The sequence below is a fragment of the Astatotilapia calliptera genome, chromosome 19, assembly GCF_900246225.1.
Source record: "Astatotilapia calliptera chromosome 19, fAstCal1.2, whole genome shotgun sequence".
NCBI classification, from domain to species: Eukaryota; Metazoa; Chordata; class Actinopteri; order Cichliformes; family Cichlidae; genus Astatotilapia; species Astatotilapia calliptera.
In genome coordinates this window covers 24489691-24503891 of record NC_039320.1, presented here as the reverse complement: position 1 = coordinate 24503891, position 14201 = coordinate 24489691, and the positions used below count along the sequence as shown (strand labels likewise).

The 14201-nt window shown below is 40.7% G+C and overlaps 1 protein-coding gene across 3 annotated transcripts in view; it reads left to right on the top strand.

Annotated features, from left to right (window-relative positions):
* The window catches only part of lrrc9 (leucine rich repeat containing 9), a 30932-nt gene extending 21802 nt beyond the window's left edge, over window positions 1–9130 (top strand). For all 3 annotated transcript variants that reach the window (XM_026151028.1, XM_026151027.1, XM_026151026.1), the window contains exons 18-33: window positions 125–316; window positions 508–633; window positions 800–940; window positions 1048–1225; window positions 1311–1531; window positions 1643–1765; window positions 1845–1975; window positions 2048–2156; window positions 2248–2387; window positions 2898–3034; window positions 3489–3706; window positions 4549–4617; window positions 5513–5638; window positions 6688–6865; window positions 8678–8804; window positions 8927–9130. In XM_026151028.1, coding sequence (XP_026006813.1) covers window positions 125–316; window positions 508–633; window positions 800–940; window positions 1048–1225; window positions 1311–1531; window positions 1643–1765; window positions 1845–1975; window positions 2048–2156; window positions 2248–2387; window positions 2898–3034; window positions 3489–3706; window positions 4549–4617; window positions 5513–5638; window positions 6688–6865; window positions 8678–8804; window positions 8927–8960 — 2250 coding nt within the window. In that variant the 3' untranslated portion in view covers window positions 8961–9130. The remainder of the gene's footprint in view (window positions 1–124; window positions 317–507; window positions 634–799; window positions 941–1047; window positions 1226–1310; window positions 1532–1642; window positions 1766–1844; window positions 1976–2047; window positions 2157–2247; window positions 2388–2897; window positions 3035–3488; window positions 3707–4548; window positions 4618–5512; window positions 5639–6687; window positions 6866–8677; window positions 8805–8926) is intronic.
* Window positions 9131–14201: the final 5071 nt, after the last annotated feature.

Genomic DNA, 14201 nt, shown 5'->3' with positions numbered 1-14201 from the left:
TAAGAGTGTGTTTAAGTCAAAGAATGCTTCTTTTATGATGTCCCTCTCTATTATTTGTGAAACTGAATAGTGGCTGCATAGCCATAAAGTGGAACTCTCACCTGCTCTCTTACCTAAACTACAGCCAAATCTTGAGTTTTTGGACGCTAGCTTTAACCACCTGGTGACTCTGGAAGGTCTGCGGGGGCTGGGACAGCTCAAACAACTCGATGTGCGCTGGAACAAGCTGACCAAGGTCAGAGAGGATACAGCTGTGCTCAGAAAACACACACCTGCTCTGCTGAAACTGGACACCCGATACAATCCTTGGAACAGGGTGTGTGCTGTGATCAAATAGAAAAAATAACTCGAAATATTCAAGGTTGAACCTCAGCAATAGTAATACTATGTATATGCTCAGAATATATATGTTAAAAATATGAATCTGAGTCTATGTTTCAAACTATACCACTGAAAGTGGCCTCAAATTGTAGAAGTGACTGAGTGAAGATGTTTCCCTTCTTCCAGCCCGAGGCAGTCAGAATGACCATACTAGGCCATCTCATGAACCTCACACACCTGGATGATGTGCTGGTAGCAGAGGAGGAGGCTGCTGAAGCTGTTCAGATGGCAGCTGGGTCCAAAATTAACCAGGTGAAGATTTTGTCAATATTCCTTCTTATATACTAGATTTTATTTGGTTGAGCTGATCTATGTAAAGAGACGTTGTTTAAATGAACAAATCCAAAATTGATGGATTAAAGTAAATGTTTTAAGTGAAGTATGGTAATTCAATCAGACTCGTTGACACTGCTCGTAGGCGTCTCTTCTGGCACACTCGCGTACCAAGAGTGACCGTCCCCGCACTCTTAGTCTGCTGTCAACAGCCCAGCTCCTGTATCATTTGAGTCCATCACCCTGGGGTCTTGGTAAAGAACTGGACCAAGACTGGACTGCAAAAGTGAGCTTCAGCATGTGGGCTTCTCAGTAAAGACGTTTTTAGGAGCGGTACTAGGTGGGATGATGTTGATCTTCGTTACCTTTTGTGTCTACCAAATTGCTGACCAGATCACCACCCTGAACCTTGACAACAAGAGGATTTCCAAGATGATCAATCTAAGTAAGCTGGTGAACCTGCGCTGGGCCTCCTTTAATGATAACGAGATCTCAAAAGTCGAGGGTCTGGACAACTGCCTGAAGCTGGAAGAACTGTCCCTAAACAACAACAGTATTTGCACACTCAGTGGTCAGTCGCACTCTCCGCTTCCCAAGGAGAAATCACACAGTGCCGTCATTGTTTCCATGTCTGTATTTGGTCACTGTTTCCTCAGGCCTCACACGACTCCATTGCCTAAATAAACTGAGTGTAGATGGGAATCGGCTAACCAGTCTGGACGTCTCAACTCTCGACGGGCTGTCCAGCTTGTCTTTTCTGTCAGCTGAGAACAACTGTATTGCTTCTCTTCATGGCATCCAGAGACTTCGGTCTCTCCTTGAACTTTACATCGGCAGCAACCAGATCTCTACATCAAGAGACATCTACTGTCTGAAAGTGAGCATCTAGTTAACATTTAAAAATGGATGAGAAGGTGAAATAAGTAGAGTAGAATTTAATTTAAATTCATTTTACTATGTGAGCTTATGTGACCATTTTGCTTTTCAGGGATTGACAAACCTCCTAATCCTGGATCTCTGTGGGAACCCTTTAGTGGAGAAACTGGAAAACTATCGAATATATGTAGTGTTTCATCTCCCCTTCCTCAAAGCTCTGGATGGAATTGCAGTGGTATGAGCTTAAAAAGTCATATTACAGTGGTTGTTTCCAGTATTTTGTAATTGCTCTTCTTTTCTGCTGTTTTCTCTAGGAAGCAAGTGAGTGTGAGAGCGCAAAGAATATGTTTATGGGAAGACTGACCACCGACACAGTGGCAGAGAAGCTGGGCCACTCAAACTACACAGAAATCACACTCCTAAACCTTCAGGCCTGTTCCATTAGGTAATAACAGTGTTGTAATAAAACAGATTATAAAGAAAGATAAAGCCTTAAAAATATATTTTTTTCTCACAGGATAGTTGATCTGTCTCCACCAGAACTCTTCCGTAATGTGCGCTGCATCAACTTAGACCATAGCAACCTCACATCCTTCTCAGGCCTCATCCACCTGCCCAACATCAAAGTACACAGTGCACCAAATGCCAGTACACTGTAATACACTGGCTGGAAATGCATCATGTTCAAATAAATTATTTATGTTGTATTGTTTACAGGCTCTGTGTCTCAACTATAACCACATAGAGTCAATTCTGCCCAGGCAGAAGACTCAGACTCATCTGACAAGCAGACAGATACTATACAGCAAAGTGCACTCCAGTGGCTACAGCCAACAGAGCACATCTAAAGCCAGCAGGTAATCTAGTGTAGTTTTATTTATGGGTTTTGTGCAAAAACAAGCTTCTTTTAAAAGTATTTCAATAGAGTTTTGTGCAGTCTAACCATGAGGGGGCAGCACTGACCAGCCAATGTGTGAGCTGCCTTAAATTTAACAGAAGCTGCTGGCAAACTATGATGAATTTATTTATAGTCAGAGTTTCAGTCAGAGAAATTCTTTTTTAATATATAAAAAAAGTAAGCATTTAAAATGGGGCATTTCCTTTGAGGTAAAGACTACAATAAACTAAACAATTAAAACCTATTTAGTCTGTAGATTAATATAAACATTAGATGAAATATTTGTTGTGCAGAACCACTACACAATGTAGTGCTGTGAGAGCCATCCATTTGTTTAGCCAGACTGTGATTGCCTTGATGTGGTCTGCACCTGTGAGGTCTGACCAGTTAGACGTGGCAGCGGGAGGGACAACGAGGTGCTCGTTTAACCACCGAGATTTCAAACGGCCTTTCTCTAACTGCGTTTAAGGGATACTGGGCCCACTGGCAGCCTGGAGCCACTGATGGGAAGCCTGGAGGTGCTTCATTTGAGTCACAATGGCATCTCCAATATGGCCAATCTGCAGCTCAGCAGGCTCACCAATCTTAAAGCACTCTTCCTTGAAGGTATGTATGGTTGACGTTGCCACCCTTTTCTCTGCAAGCCGTTTAAAAGTGTACTATACAGAGGCTGTGAAAAGGCAAGCGCAAAGAGCAAAGTCTCCCCAATAGACCTAAGGCCAGGTGGGGGATGAGACGCAAAGAAAAGAATGATTGACTTTCTTTTCAACAGCTTTTGATGGCTTTTGATTGAGTTTTGCTTTGCTGGGGTGATTTGTCCCACAAAGCCAACCCTACTTTTCTTTCTTAGAAACCTTTGGAAGCTTGGTTTGTAATTTCAGCACTGTTTACAGCCGAGTCAAGCAAGAAATACCCAAGAAGTGTTTATATGGGCCTAAAATTCTGCCTTTTATATTCTTCAGGGTGTGCAATTTACTCTAGTAGTTAGTATATAGAAATATTAGGGTACTGTTTGGGATGTCTGTTCGTTTTGATTTTCTAAAGTTTGGTCTCTCAACAGGCAATGAGATAAACCAAGTGGAAGGCTTGGAAGGGCTTCACCAACTCAGAGAGCTTGTGTTGAACAGAAACCGGATTAAAACTCTGACCAAGAACTCTTTCGCAGCCCAGGCTCTCCTCCTAGAGCTGCACCTGGCACAGAACCGGATCCGGGAGCTGAACCATCTCGATCCTCTGATTGAGCTTCGCAAGCTCTCCCTCGACATGAACAAGCTGCAGGTATTCAGCTTCAGCAGAGGTAGTAGTAGCAGCCTCCTCGCATGCTAGATTTTAAAAAAATGTTTATATTCACAATTTTAATGAAACGGCATATTCAATTAAACTGCATGAATAACTCAGAACGCCGTGATTTCTTGAGGTCACCGCCGAGGTCACAGCCATCTTTTGTGCAGTTTTGCGATTTACTACCAACTTTTACTGATTGGTTCACATGTGTCAGATGTATTTTGTTCACTGTGCAGCAGTATTACTTTTCCCTGCATTTGCAAAGTAAGACTTGAAGTATAGTAATCATGAGTCATTACTACCCACTGTGGCATGCAAGGGGTCGCATTAAGGAGAATCAAGTTTGATTGAAGGTCACGGCCGTGTGTATAAAGAATCAGGGGAACAATCAGGACAACGTGTAATCAGCTTCTCGGGCTGCATCTCCTCACACAGAGCGAGTGATTTGCACTTTTGTTGCCGGTTCCTTCTTCCCATCACTTCCTTAATGTTTTCACGCATTCAATTAAGACATAGAAATAAAGCAATCATCCAGAGCGTTATTCCTCACAGTGGGGGCGTCTTTGAATCACAGCCAAGTTCGAGTATAAAGCTGGGAATGAGAGAAAACATCCCCATGGCCTGTTGCGTGCCCAAAGTCTCTCATGAGATTAATGAGGGCTCACACATGTAATCTCTCCCATCAGCTGCTTCCATCCTGCCCACACCAAAATTATGAAAGGTTCAGCCCTGATGCAAATGCCTCTGTTATCAACACATAGCAAGGAACAGCTAAATGAGGGGTTATGAGTAAAAAAGAACTTTGAAATAATCTTTGCCTCTCTACTTCTTTGCAGGACATCGCAGAGCTTGACAAATTAGAAACTCTTCCCTCACTGAAGGAGCTCTCTGTTGTTGGCAATCCTGTGAGTATTAACAAGTTTTATAGGCAGTTTGTCCATTGGGTGGGTTCTGTCTTTATTTGCATCCACTTGCTGTCAGTCACAGAACATATCTTGAACTCACGATCTCTTGAACAAATGATCAAAAGCACGCCGAGTTCTCATTTTCACAATCCGATACGCTAACACAGGGTAATTCCGAGGTTCCAAATTAAGTGATTACACGATGGACCGTCTGCTGTGCCTCAAACTGGCTGGCATCAGAGACAAATTCGTTGACCAAATGGCTGTGTGCTATTGGCCCTGTTACATCACCCATCTGGAGCTCATGCAGGCCTTAGCAGTGCCTGCAGCCCAGGGCCTGTCTATTGTCCACTGGGTAATGCTCAGCTGCGGTAGCCTCTTTACTGCTCGATCTCATCCCCCTTCTGTTCCCATGCGGTGGGGGTGGTGGTGGTAGTGGGGTTAATCCTGCCAGGGGGTAGAGGCCAACAGCCACCCTGGAGACAATACCTCCTGCTGTTGACCGCATGAGATCCTTTAGCTATGTTCCCTAGCCAAAGTCTGTCTCCTCCTTTTTCAATGGACATCCATTGGCATGCACTCACAACCTCATCAAAGCAGAAGTGTCCTGCAGGAACAGGCAGTTCTGTGGCTGTACAGGCTGGGTGTATAGCCTGGCATACAGGGTGCCCTCAGCTGGGAAGGGACCTATGTGCTGCTGTCAGCTGGGTCACTGGAATAGCTGCTGGGAACATGGTAAATACACTGGGAGCCACATAGCATCATATTTATCCCAGATGCCTCAAAGCAGACTGGGCTCATCTCCAGAATTAATATTTCTGAGGAGTGGTTGATAGCCAGACTGTTTAACCAAACATTTGTTTGTCTTTTTGTTTTGTTTTGTTTTGTTTTTCAGGTGGCACGCAATTCTGTCCACAGACCAGCAGTGGTGCTTCGCCTGCCCCAGCTGCAGGTCCTGGATGGTGTGGACATCACTCTGGAGGAAAGAACCAGGGTGGAACTCCTCAATGCTGATTCATCAGTGAGAACTGTACAAATGCATGCTCGATCCAATGCGTAGGGTCGTCACACCTGTTAAATGTTACACAGTAATTTTTTCTTCCAAAGATTATGTTTAAGATACATTTTAACTCTTGCTTTGAGCCAGCAAAACTCCAATTTCCCTCTGTTTTGTTTCTAAGAGAGGTGGGAAACACTCTTGACCTCAGTCTTTGGAAATTTTAACAAATACATGTAATGTTAGCGTATAGCTGAGATACGAACCCCTATCCTCTCCTACTGTACTTTAGTTGAATTTTAATTCTGACTGAATTACAAATGTACAAATGAAGACACTGTGTATGCAAAATAGCATAATGGGCCTTATCATGAAAGATGTAGTCCAGCTGGAAGAGTCAAAATGCCAACATCCAAACCACAGCCACCCTGAATAGTATGACTGATATTAGTATGACTGATTTAATGTTCATGTAATGAGAAACCGGGACAGTAATTCTCCCGCAGCACTGAATTAAAAGCGGTCTAAGCCTGCTAGCATCATCCTGCTGATTAGATGAAATGTGCCCGGCCGATAATGCACCAGTGGATTTACCCCCTATTAGCCAGGTCAACACGACCCCCCTCTGCTTGTTAGACGTAAGTATGGAAATGAGCAGAGATCCTGGGTTTTCTCATTAAAAACACAAATGCAGCCCTCCCTCTGTTGACTCTCATGAATGCCATCTGAGTTATCACTTTCAATCTGTGCCTGTAGCTGCTTTGCTTGAATGTAAATGTTGTTATTTATGCGTAGTAATTACTGTTGGCCTATAAGATGCTTACATATGTGGAACAGCAAGCAATCTAATCCCCAGTCCCCTGGCAAGTGTGTAGGGTGTAGTGGACACATTGCATGGACCGTGGACAGCAGCAGAGATAGAAAAGTGGAGAAAAAATGTTTTATGTTAGAATACATATACTAGTGAGGAACTTAGATGCACTTAATAGATCATGTTTGCATGTTATGCTTCACATCAGTTCTGTCCTGGAGAATTATGTCCATTTTCCTTATTCCCTCCTTGTTTTTTAAAGCCATACTCCCATCATCCCGGAGCTCTCCTTCCTACAAGTGAAGTTAACCTTCCTGGACTGCTCGTGCCCCACAACCCCACTCTAAGAGTAATGAGTGTAAGCGGAGGGCCGCAGAATGTGATGCACGGGCACAATGTCCTGCAAAATAACATAGACGAAGACCATTACACATACAAATGTGAGTATAACATACAAACCCAAATCCAAAAAAGTTGGGATGCTGTGTAAAGTCTAAATAGAATAAAATGTGATCACAGAAAACACATCAGAGTTTTAAAATAAGAAAATGTACCATTCAAGAAAAAGATTCTCTTCAATTTGATGGCAGCAACACAATTTAAAAATGTTGGGACAGGTCCATGTTTACCACTGTGTAGCAGTCGGTCTTCTTTTAACAACAGTCTATAAACATCTGGGAACTGATGTCTACATCACTTGCTTGACATTTGGGAGACAAATATATTGCTGAATAGTCCTGGATCTGCTGAGCTGTTTGATTTTTGGTTTTATGGTGCACCAGATCTTTTCGATTGGTGAAACGTCTGGACAGCAGGCTGGCTAGTTCAGCACTACATCTTCTACTATGAAGCTGTGCTGTTGTAATAGGTTCAGTATGTGGTTTAGCATTGTCTTGCTGAAAAGATGTCTGGATAGGTGCATATGTTGCTCTAAAACCGGTATGGAGGCTTTTGAACTGAGTGTTGATTGTCTTTCCCCTCCTTACTCTGGAGGATTTTTCATCCTTGCTTTCTAAAAAGAATGCAAAATCTGGATTCCTCTGACCACAGAACAGTTTTATAATTTGCCTCGGTTCATTTTAAAAGAGCTTCGGCCCAGAGAAGACGGCTCATGTTCACAAATGGATTCTTGTTTGTGTGATAGAGCTTGGATCTGCATTTGCGGATGGCGGAGTGAACTGTGTTCACAGTCAATGATTTCAGGAAGGATTCCTAAGCCCATGCAGTGATTTCCATGATATAATCATGTCCGTTTTTAATGCAGTGCTACCCGAGGGCCCGAAGATCACAGACATCCAATATTTTCAGTCTTATCTGTTGCGCACAGAGATTTCTCTGGAATTTCAGAATTTTTTGTTGATATTATGTACAGTAGACGATGAGATATTAAAAGTCTTCTTAATTTTGTGTTGAGTTTTTTTTGTAGAAAACTGTTGCAAAATGTTCCTCCATCTGTTTTTTCTTAGTACCACTTACTTTTTCCAGCCTTTTATCGCCTTTCTACCAATTATCTTTTGTCAGAGGTGTTGCTCCTATCACCTTCAAAATTTGAAAACATTTTTCCTTAAAATTTTTAATTTTCTCAGTTTAACCCTTGTGTGGTGTTCGTATTTTTGTTACTCAGCCAGTGTTCATGGGTCTGGTGGACCCGCTAGAGTTTTGGCTTTCCAAATTAACACTATCAAACAATTTTATGTTAAATTACTCAACAGATGTTTACTTCATCCCAATTACAAGACATATGAACAGCAAACATGGTTAATTTTTTCCCTTTGTTAGATCACATTTATGAATTAATGTGCTTCTCGTTTTTCTTTTATATAAAATGTTATAAATAAATCAGTTATAATCAAGTGGAGTGAGTGGAAAGACACAACACATTTACACGTGAAAAAATAATTAATTGTTTAATTTTTCTTTTGGAAAAAACTGAACACGGGTCTCACAGACCCGAACACCATACAAGGGTTAAACATTTGAGATATTTACTGTGTTCTGCGGTAAATAAAATTATTGGTTTATGGGGTTTGTAAATTGTTGTAATCGGTTTTTAGTTTTACACAGTTTCCTAACGTCTTGGAATCTTGGAATTGGGTTTCTTTTTCTTCTTGATGTAAAAATGCCTTGTTTTCAGCTGCCATATGTAACTTGTTATATAGAGATTAGCTGTTCTCCTTTGTGCTCTGTCGCAGTAAGAATGATAGACGTTTCAGTGATATCTAATATTACGCCTGTATTAACTCCCCACCCAGGTAAGAAGCACAAACACAGTAATGTTGCTCGAAGTGGCCAAACTGATATTTACTTCAGACACAACCGAAGAACAGGAAGCAACATTCCGACCACTGCTGGGAACAGACAACAAGAACAAGACAGCAGGTTGGTAAAAGAAAAAAAACAGTGTATATCTGATTTTTTTTTCTCCTTATTTTTCCTGATGGAAAACTTTTAAAAAGAACTCAGAGTAAACTAAAAGTTTGTTTACACTTGTTGTATTCCAGATTCCCAAATGGCGGTAGACTTCCACCCCAGTAGGAATCAGAAGAGGTGGAACACGAGGTGAACACATATGGCGGCCATTGCTGTTGTGTGTTTTTATGTCCTGGTGTGAAATTAATGACAACAATAATCTATGTGTATCTAAATCGTGGGATTTTTGTATGTTTTAATAAATTACTATTAGTTAATACAAGCAGCACTTTAAACTGAACTGCCTCTGATGTAAATTAGGCCGTTTTTTGGGGGGGGCACATGTCGTGCCTTCCTCTCAAATGCATATATAATGATTGAGACTTCATTTTTTTTATATGCGGATCACTAACCATGGTAATCTGAGGATGAGAGGTTTTGGTGTCATTTTGAATGCCATCTCATCTTTTGCAAACAAGTAGAAAAAACACACAGATGTAAGGGCGTGTGAGGCTGGCATGCCGCGTCCATCGGGTCAGATGCATCCCCAACAAGTGGATAATCCAGCTTTAGCACACCTCTCTGTGGACAATAATCTGCAGTCGCTCAGATAAAGATATAATCTTGAATACGGTCCAAATGGATTTCAGAGATTGTCAGTTTCATCATGTTAGCCTCTTTTCGAAAAGCCCACAGCAGTTTCGTCTCTAACGTGCAAATCTCCTGTGTTGTAATGAACCCACTCCACTTTGTGTTTATGATGTTAGCTCAGTGGAGCATTAAAATATATTCTTCCTGTTTTCCTGTTGGCATAATCTAGTGGTGCCACAGTCAACAAAAACACCAGTCTGAATAAGCCACATAAGGCATAAATATGTGAAGTAAAAACTCCTTACTGCAACGGGAAACATTTAAATAAAAAGCTTCATTGCTTTCACAGTTGCTCTGCTGACTATCATACATTAGATCAACATAGCAACTTGAGGTTTTATAACAAAATTTGTGCAAAATTACACAGAGGAATATAATTATGAAATCGCCAGTTTAAAAGACACAGTGTTCGCTGCAGAGATTATGCATTGGTGGTGTTAACATGACCACTAGGTGTCCTTAGAGCTCCATTAACACTGCTAATCAGTCAGTGAGTTTTGACCTGTATGCTGTAAGCTGAAGGAGGATGTTTGCACTTCACTTTTGTGTCTCTCTTTCCGTGCAGCCTTTTTGCTCAACATCCCAGAAATAAGCCAGCTCTACGCAGAAAAAGTGAAAAGCTCTCCCCAAACAAGCTCCCCTAATGCATGTACTTAACTTCACTTAATTTGTGTTAATTCCCAGCATTAAGCGGGGCTAATGACTGCACAAGTGAGTGCACTGTCATTACCCTGCTCTGCCTGACATCAAATGGCAGCTGATGTACTTCTCTTGAAAAAAAAAAAAGCACAGGAGAGATTTGGGGGCTCAGTGTGAGTGCTCTAATGCGTTAGGTACTGCAGAGGATAATTACACATTTTATATTTGAGTACAGTATGCGCAGTATGGATGGTTATAAATATATTTCTAATTCCTGTCGTGCGTGGTGTAAGCTTATAGTGAGCATGCCACTTTGCACGGCGTGTCTCATATCTGCATATCTTTCAGTGTTTCTTACATTAAAACGACATTATCATAAAGATTGTGAATAATTCATCACTTCTGTGCGAACCCAGATGCACTGCTCCCTCTGTCTATCTCGCTGCCTTTCCTAGCTCCTCCATGTGAGTAGACCACATGGTTTGTTGCTGGTTTAATGGGATGGAATGTGACAGGTTATGTTTTCATCTGCCTTATATGAAGGCAGGAGTGACCGAGAGGGAGAAGAAGGAGAAGAAGAGACGCAGAGAGTGAGAGTGAGGGGTGGAGAAGGGGGGAGTGAGCTGTCCTCTGCAGTTGTAATCTGGATTCAGAATTAGACATGTTTGAGCTTGTTGTGAATCTGTTATAGATGATGCCTGCCCCCTTCCCCCCAAAAACCTCGCTACACACACACACACACAGAAAAACGCATGCTCTGCATGGGGCCATTACTGCTGGTCCACTAACTCCCTACATTTGCTGTGTCTGTGCATTCAGAGCACCATTAGTCCAAGACTCTGTGAATAATTGCTGAATGGACCGCGTTTTCACAGCTATCTACTCAGGTTCAAATGTTGGAGGGGAGGTTAGAGGGGTGACGACGCGGATTGAAGTTTGATGCGGAGGTTAACGCCGCACGTTGTGCAGTGCTTGTCGAAAATGCGCCGCATGTGTAATGGATGACCGACGTTACACTCCACATGCATTACACATTCGCCAACCTGTATTAACTTTTAGAAGTGTTTTGATAGGGGCTACAATTTCATCAACATCATCACTTGAGTTGAAATTGCTTTTGGAAAAAATGAACTTGCAATTGACGACCAACTGCAAGTCATCAAGGAAAATTATTTTGTTCTCAAAAGGTGCATATTATGGCCCAAGTTCATTTTATCCTTACAAATACATCCTCTATCTTGACATATTGCTTCTCTTGAAATCTGTCATTGAGTTATTGCTGTCGCTTGTGATTTGCCTGTAATTTGTTTCCTGTGGAATAAATCGTGACTGGCAAGAGGAGAGAAAAGAATGGAGTGAGAGTGACAGTCAGAATGAAAAGGAAAATGCTTTTATTTTGTGCAGACATTTTGGATAAGAGCCCGCATCACAGAGGCATTAAATCTTAATTGCTTTCCATTTCAGGAATCATGTGTCGTTTATAACATTATTGAACTTGTGTGTCATTAATAACATTATTTCAATCACGCAAAGTGTATTGCGAAATGGCAAAAACAAGTTAACAGAACAACCAAACAAGAGAACGAATGCATAATTTTCTTGCAAATTTATCAGGAATCAATTTTCGGAGCTTTGTCAGATGGTTTGCTTTTGGGTAATTTGGTATCAGCCTTTCATATTTCATACAATTTGCAATGTGTTTCTCCTTTAATGACTTAAGTGTTAATTCAAGTGGATATTCTTCACCAGAGGGCTTTGACAAAAACACAGCAATGATTTTAAATACGCGGCGCTATGGGAGGATTGTGGACATGTTGCCGTTATTGATGAGTTTTTTTCTGTTATTATGGTTTATTGTGTCCTATGCGGAATAGAAATCGCTTTTTAAGATGACAAGGAAACATGACCTCCTGCCCACCCTTATCCCCTGAGCCCCATTGAGCAACAACAACAACAATTTAATCTCTTTTGACCCCGATTGTTATTTTTCTTTGTGTTTGTATCTTGGCCTTTTTAGTGATCGCTTCATGATCCTCCCTTTTTGCCCCGCTTCTTTCTAAGTAGACACTTTGCCACAATCACTTTCATTATATTGAAATAAAACACTTGCTTGGATTTGCTCTTTTTGTGTTAAGAACACGATAACAAGGATTTAGAATGCAATATTAATATTCTTAATCCCTTCTCAGTTATTAGGGTCGACTAAGCGCTTTAGAAACGGCATTTAAAGATCCTGGCAAGTGCCAAGTTGAAAAATTGTTTTGGATAAAGAAGATAAACAAACCCATGGGATGCGCCATTTGATGTCATTATAATTGCAAAGAAGGATGGTCTTTCCATTGTTCAGTGAAAAGCAGGTTAGAATGGTAAACCCCTTTGTTTTATAAGAGTGGTATCTGTATTTTTTTTTAAGTTTAGTTTTAATGTATATGTCTGAACTTAATTATACAAGGTCTAAATGAAGCTGGTTAGTGTTTTCACAAAATAAGTGAGGTGATATACAATAGTTGTAATTATATCATTTTCACAATGAGAACTTCTATTCTTAAATTGTTGATCTACAGTACTGAGTGGAAGTCTTAAGCCACCCCTAATTTCTTTATATTTTGCTTCCAAGAAACCAGACTATCTTGTCATTTTTAAAGTTATTCTTTGGACAATGACTGCTTTTTCAGTCATTTTCAGTCCAGTCCTTGTACCTGACCATTTTCAGAGGAATGTTTCATTTTTTAAAGTCATTTAAAACTGACCTATGAATCATTCAACCATAAAACAGGCACCTAACTCAAGGGATGAACAAGTCTATAAGTATTACAGACAACTTGGCAAAGAATCCTTTTGAAATTGTATCTTTAGGCACTTTGTTGCCAGCAGCCTGTAGCAAAAATACATAATTTGGCTTTAGCTAAATGAAAAATGCCAAAGATAACATGCAAAAAAAATAACATTTTCCAAAATGTGAGATATTTTAGGATGGTGTACATAGCTTGTAATTTGAGGAAACTGAACCAATTGAGGGCAGAAGAAGTAGCACACCTTAAAATCTATCCACAGCAGATGAACAGTATTTGATAGTAATTTCTTTAAGAAATCTACATCTGTCCCTTCCGTTGATCCATCTACTGTTTACTGAAGCCTCGTCAGAAATGGTCTCAGTGGAAGGGTGGCTGTCAAGAAGCCATTCATAGGGAAGAGGGAAAACAGAGAAAAGGCTGACGATCAGTGACAACGGGTCTTTTTGGAGTATGTCATGGTTTGGGGCTGCAAGTGATCATGGTAATGATCTTGTCAAAATTGATGGAGTTATGAACCCAGAAAAGTACCATCAGTTCTACCACCTGGAAAACATCTCATTGGCAAAAGCTTCATTTTTCATTATGACAATGATTCTAAACTCCCTGCCAATGCAATAAAGGATACCCAGATAAAAGAACACACAGTGGATCACTATCAGTCATGGGCTGGCCTCCACAGAGTGCGCAACTCAACATTACTGAACTACTGTGGGATCTTCTTGACAGAGAATGGAACAATATCCTCAAAGAAGCCCGGAGAACTGTTCCTGAAGACTAAAACAGATATAGAGACTATTTAATCCCACACTGGGGAAAATCACTCGTTACCACAATACAAGGGACACAAATAAAATATGAATTAGAAATATTCTGGAAAAACAAAAATGGAAAAAATAAATAAATAAATAGGAAGATACTGTGCCAAGAAAAGCTAAAATACTATACAATGGTTACTATATAAAGTAAAATGCACCAGGATTTGTAAATTACAAGAAAGAGCCTAAGAGAATTTAGACCGTGTTGAACTTTCTGATACCTGTAATTAAAGCTTTTTTAAACATTACAGATGTTTTTCCAAGTGTGCATATTATTATAAGTGTCTGTCGGCTTATAGAAGTCGGTTTTTTTCAACGATGTGTGGTGAATAAATATTCCCCTTAAAGTGAAAACTCTTTTCAAAAATATGTTCCTTTTTGTATTAATAGTTGTGTGTGTGGCACAGACCGTCCATGGTATGTGGCAGAGCCCTTGAGTTGAATGGGCGGGGATTGTACGGTTTAAG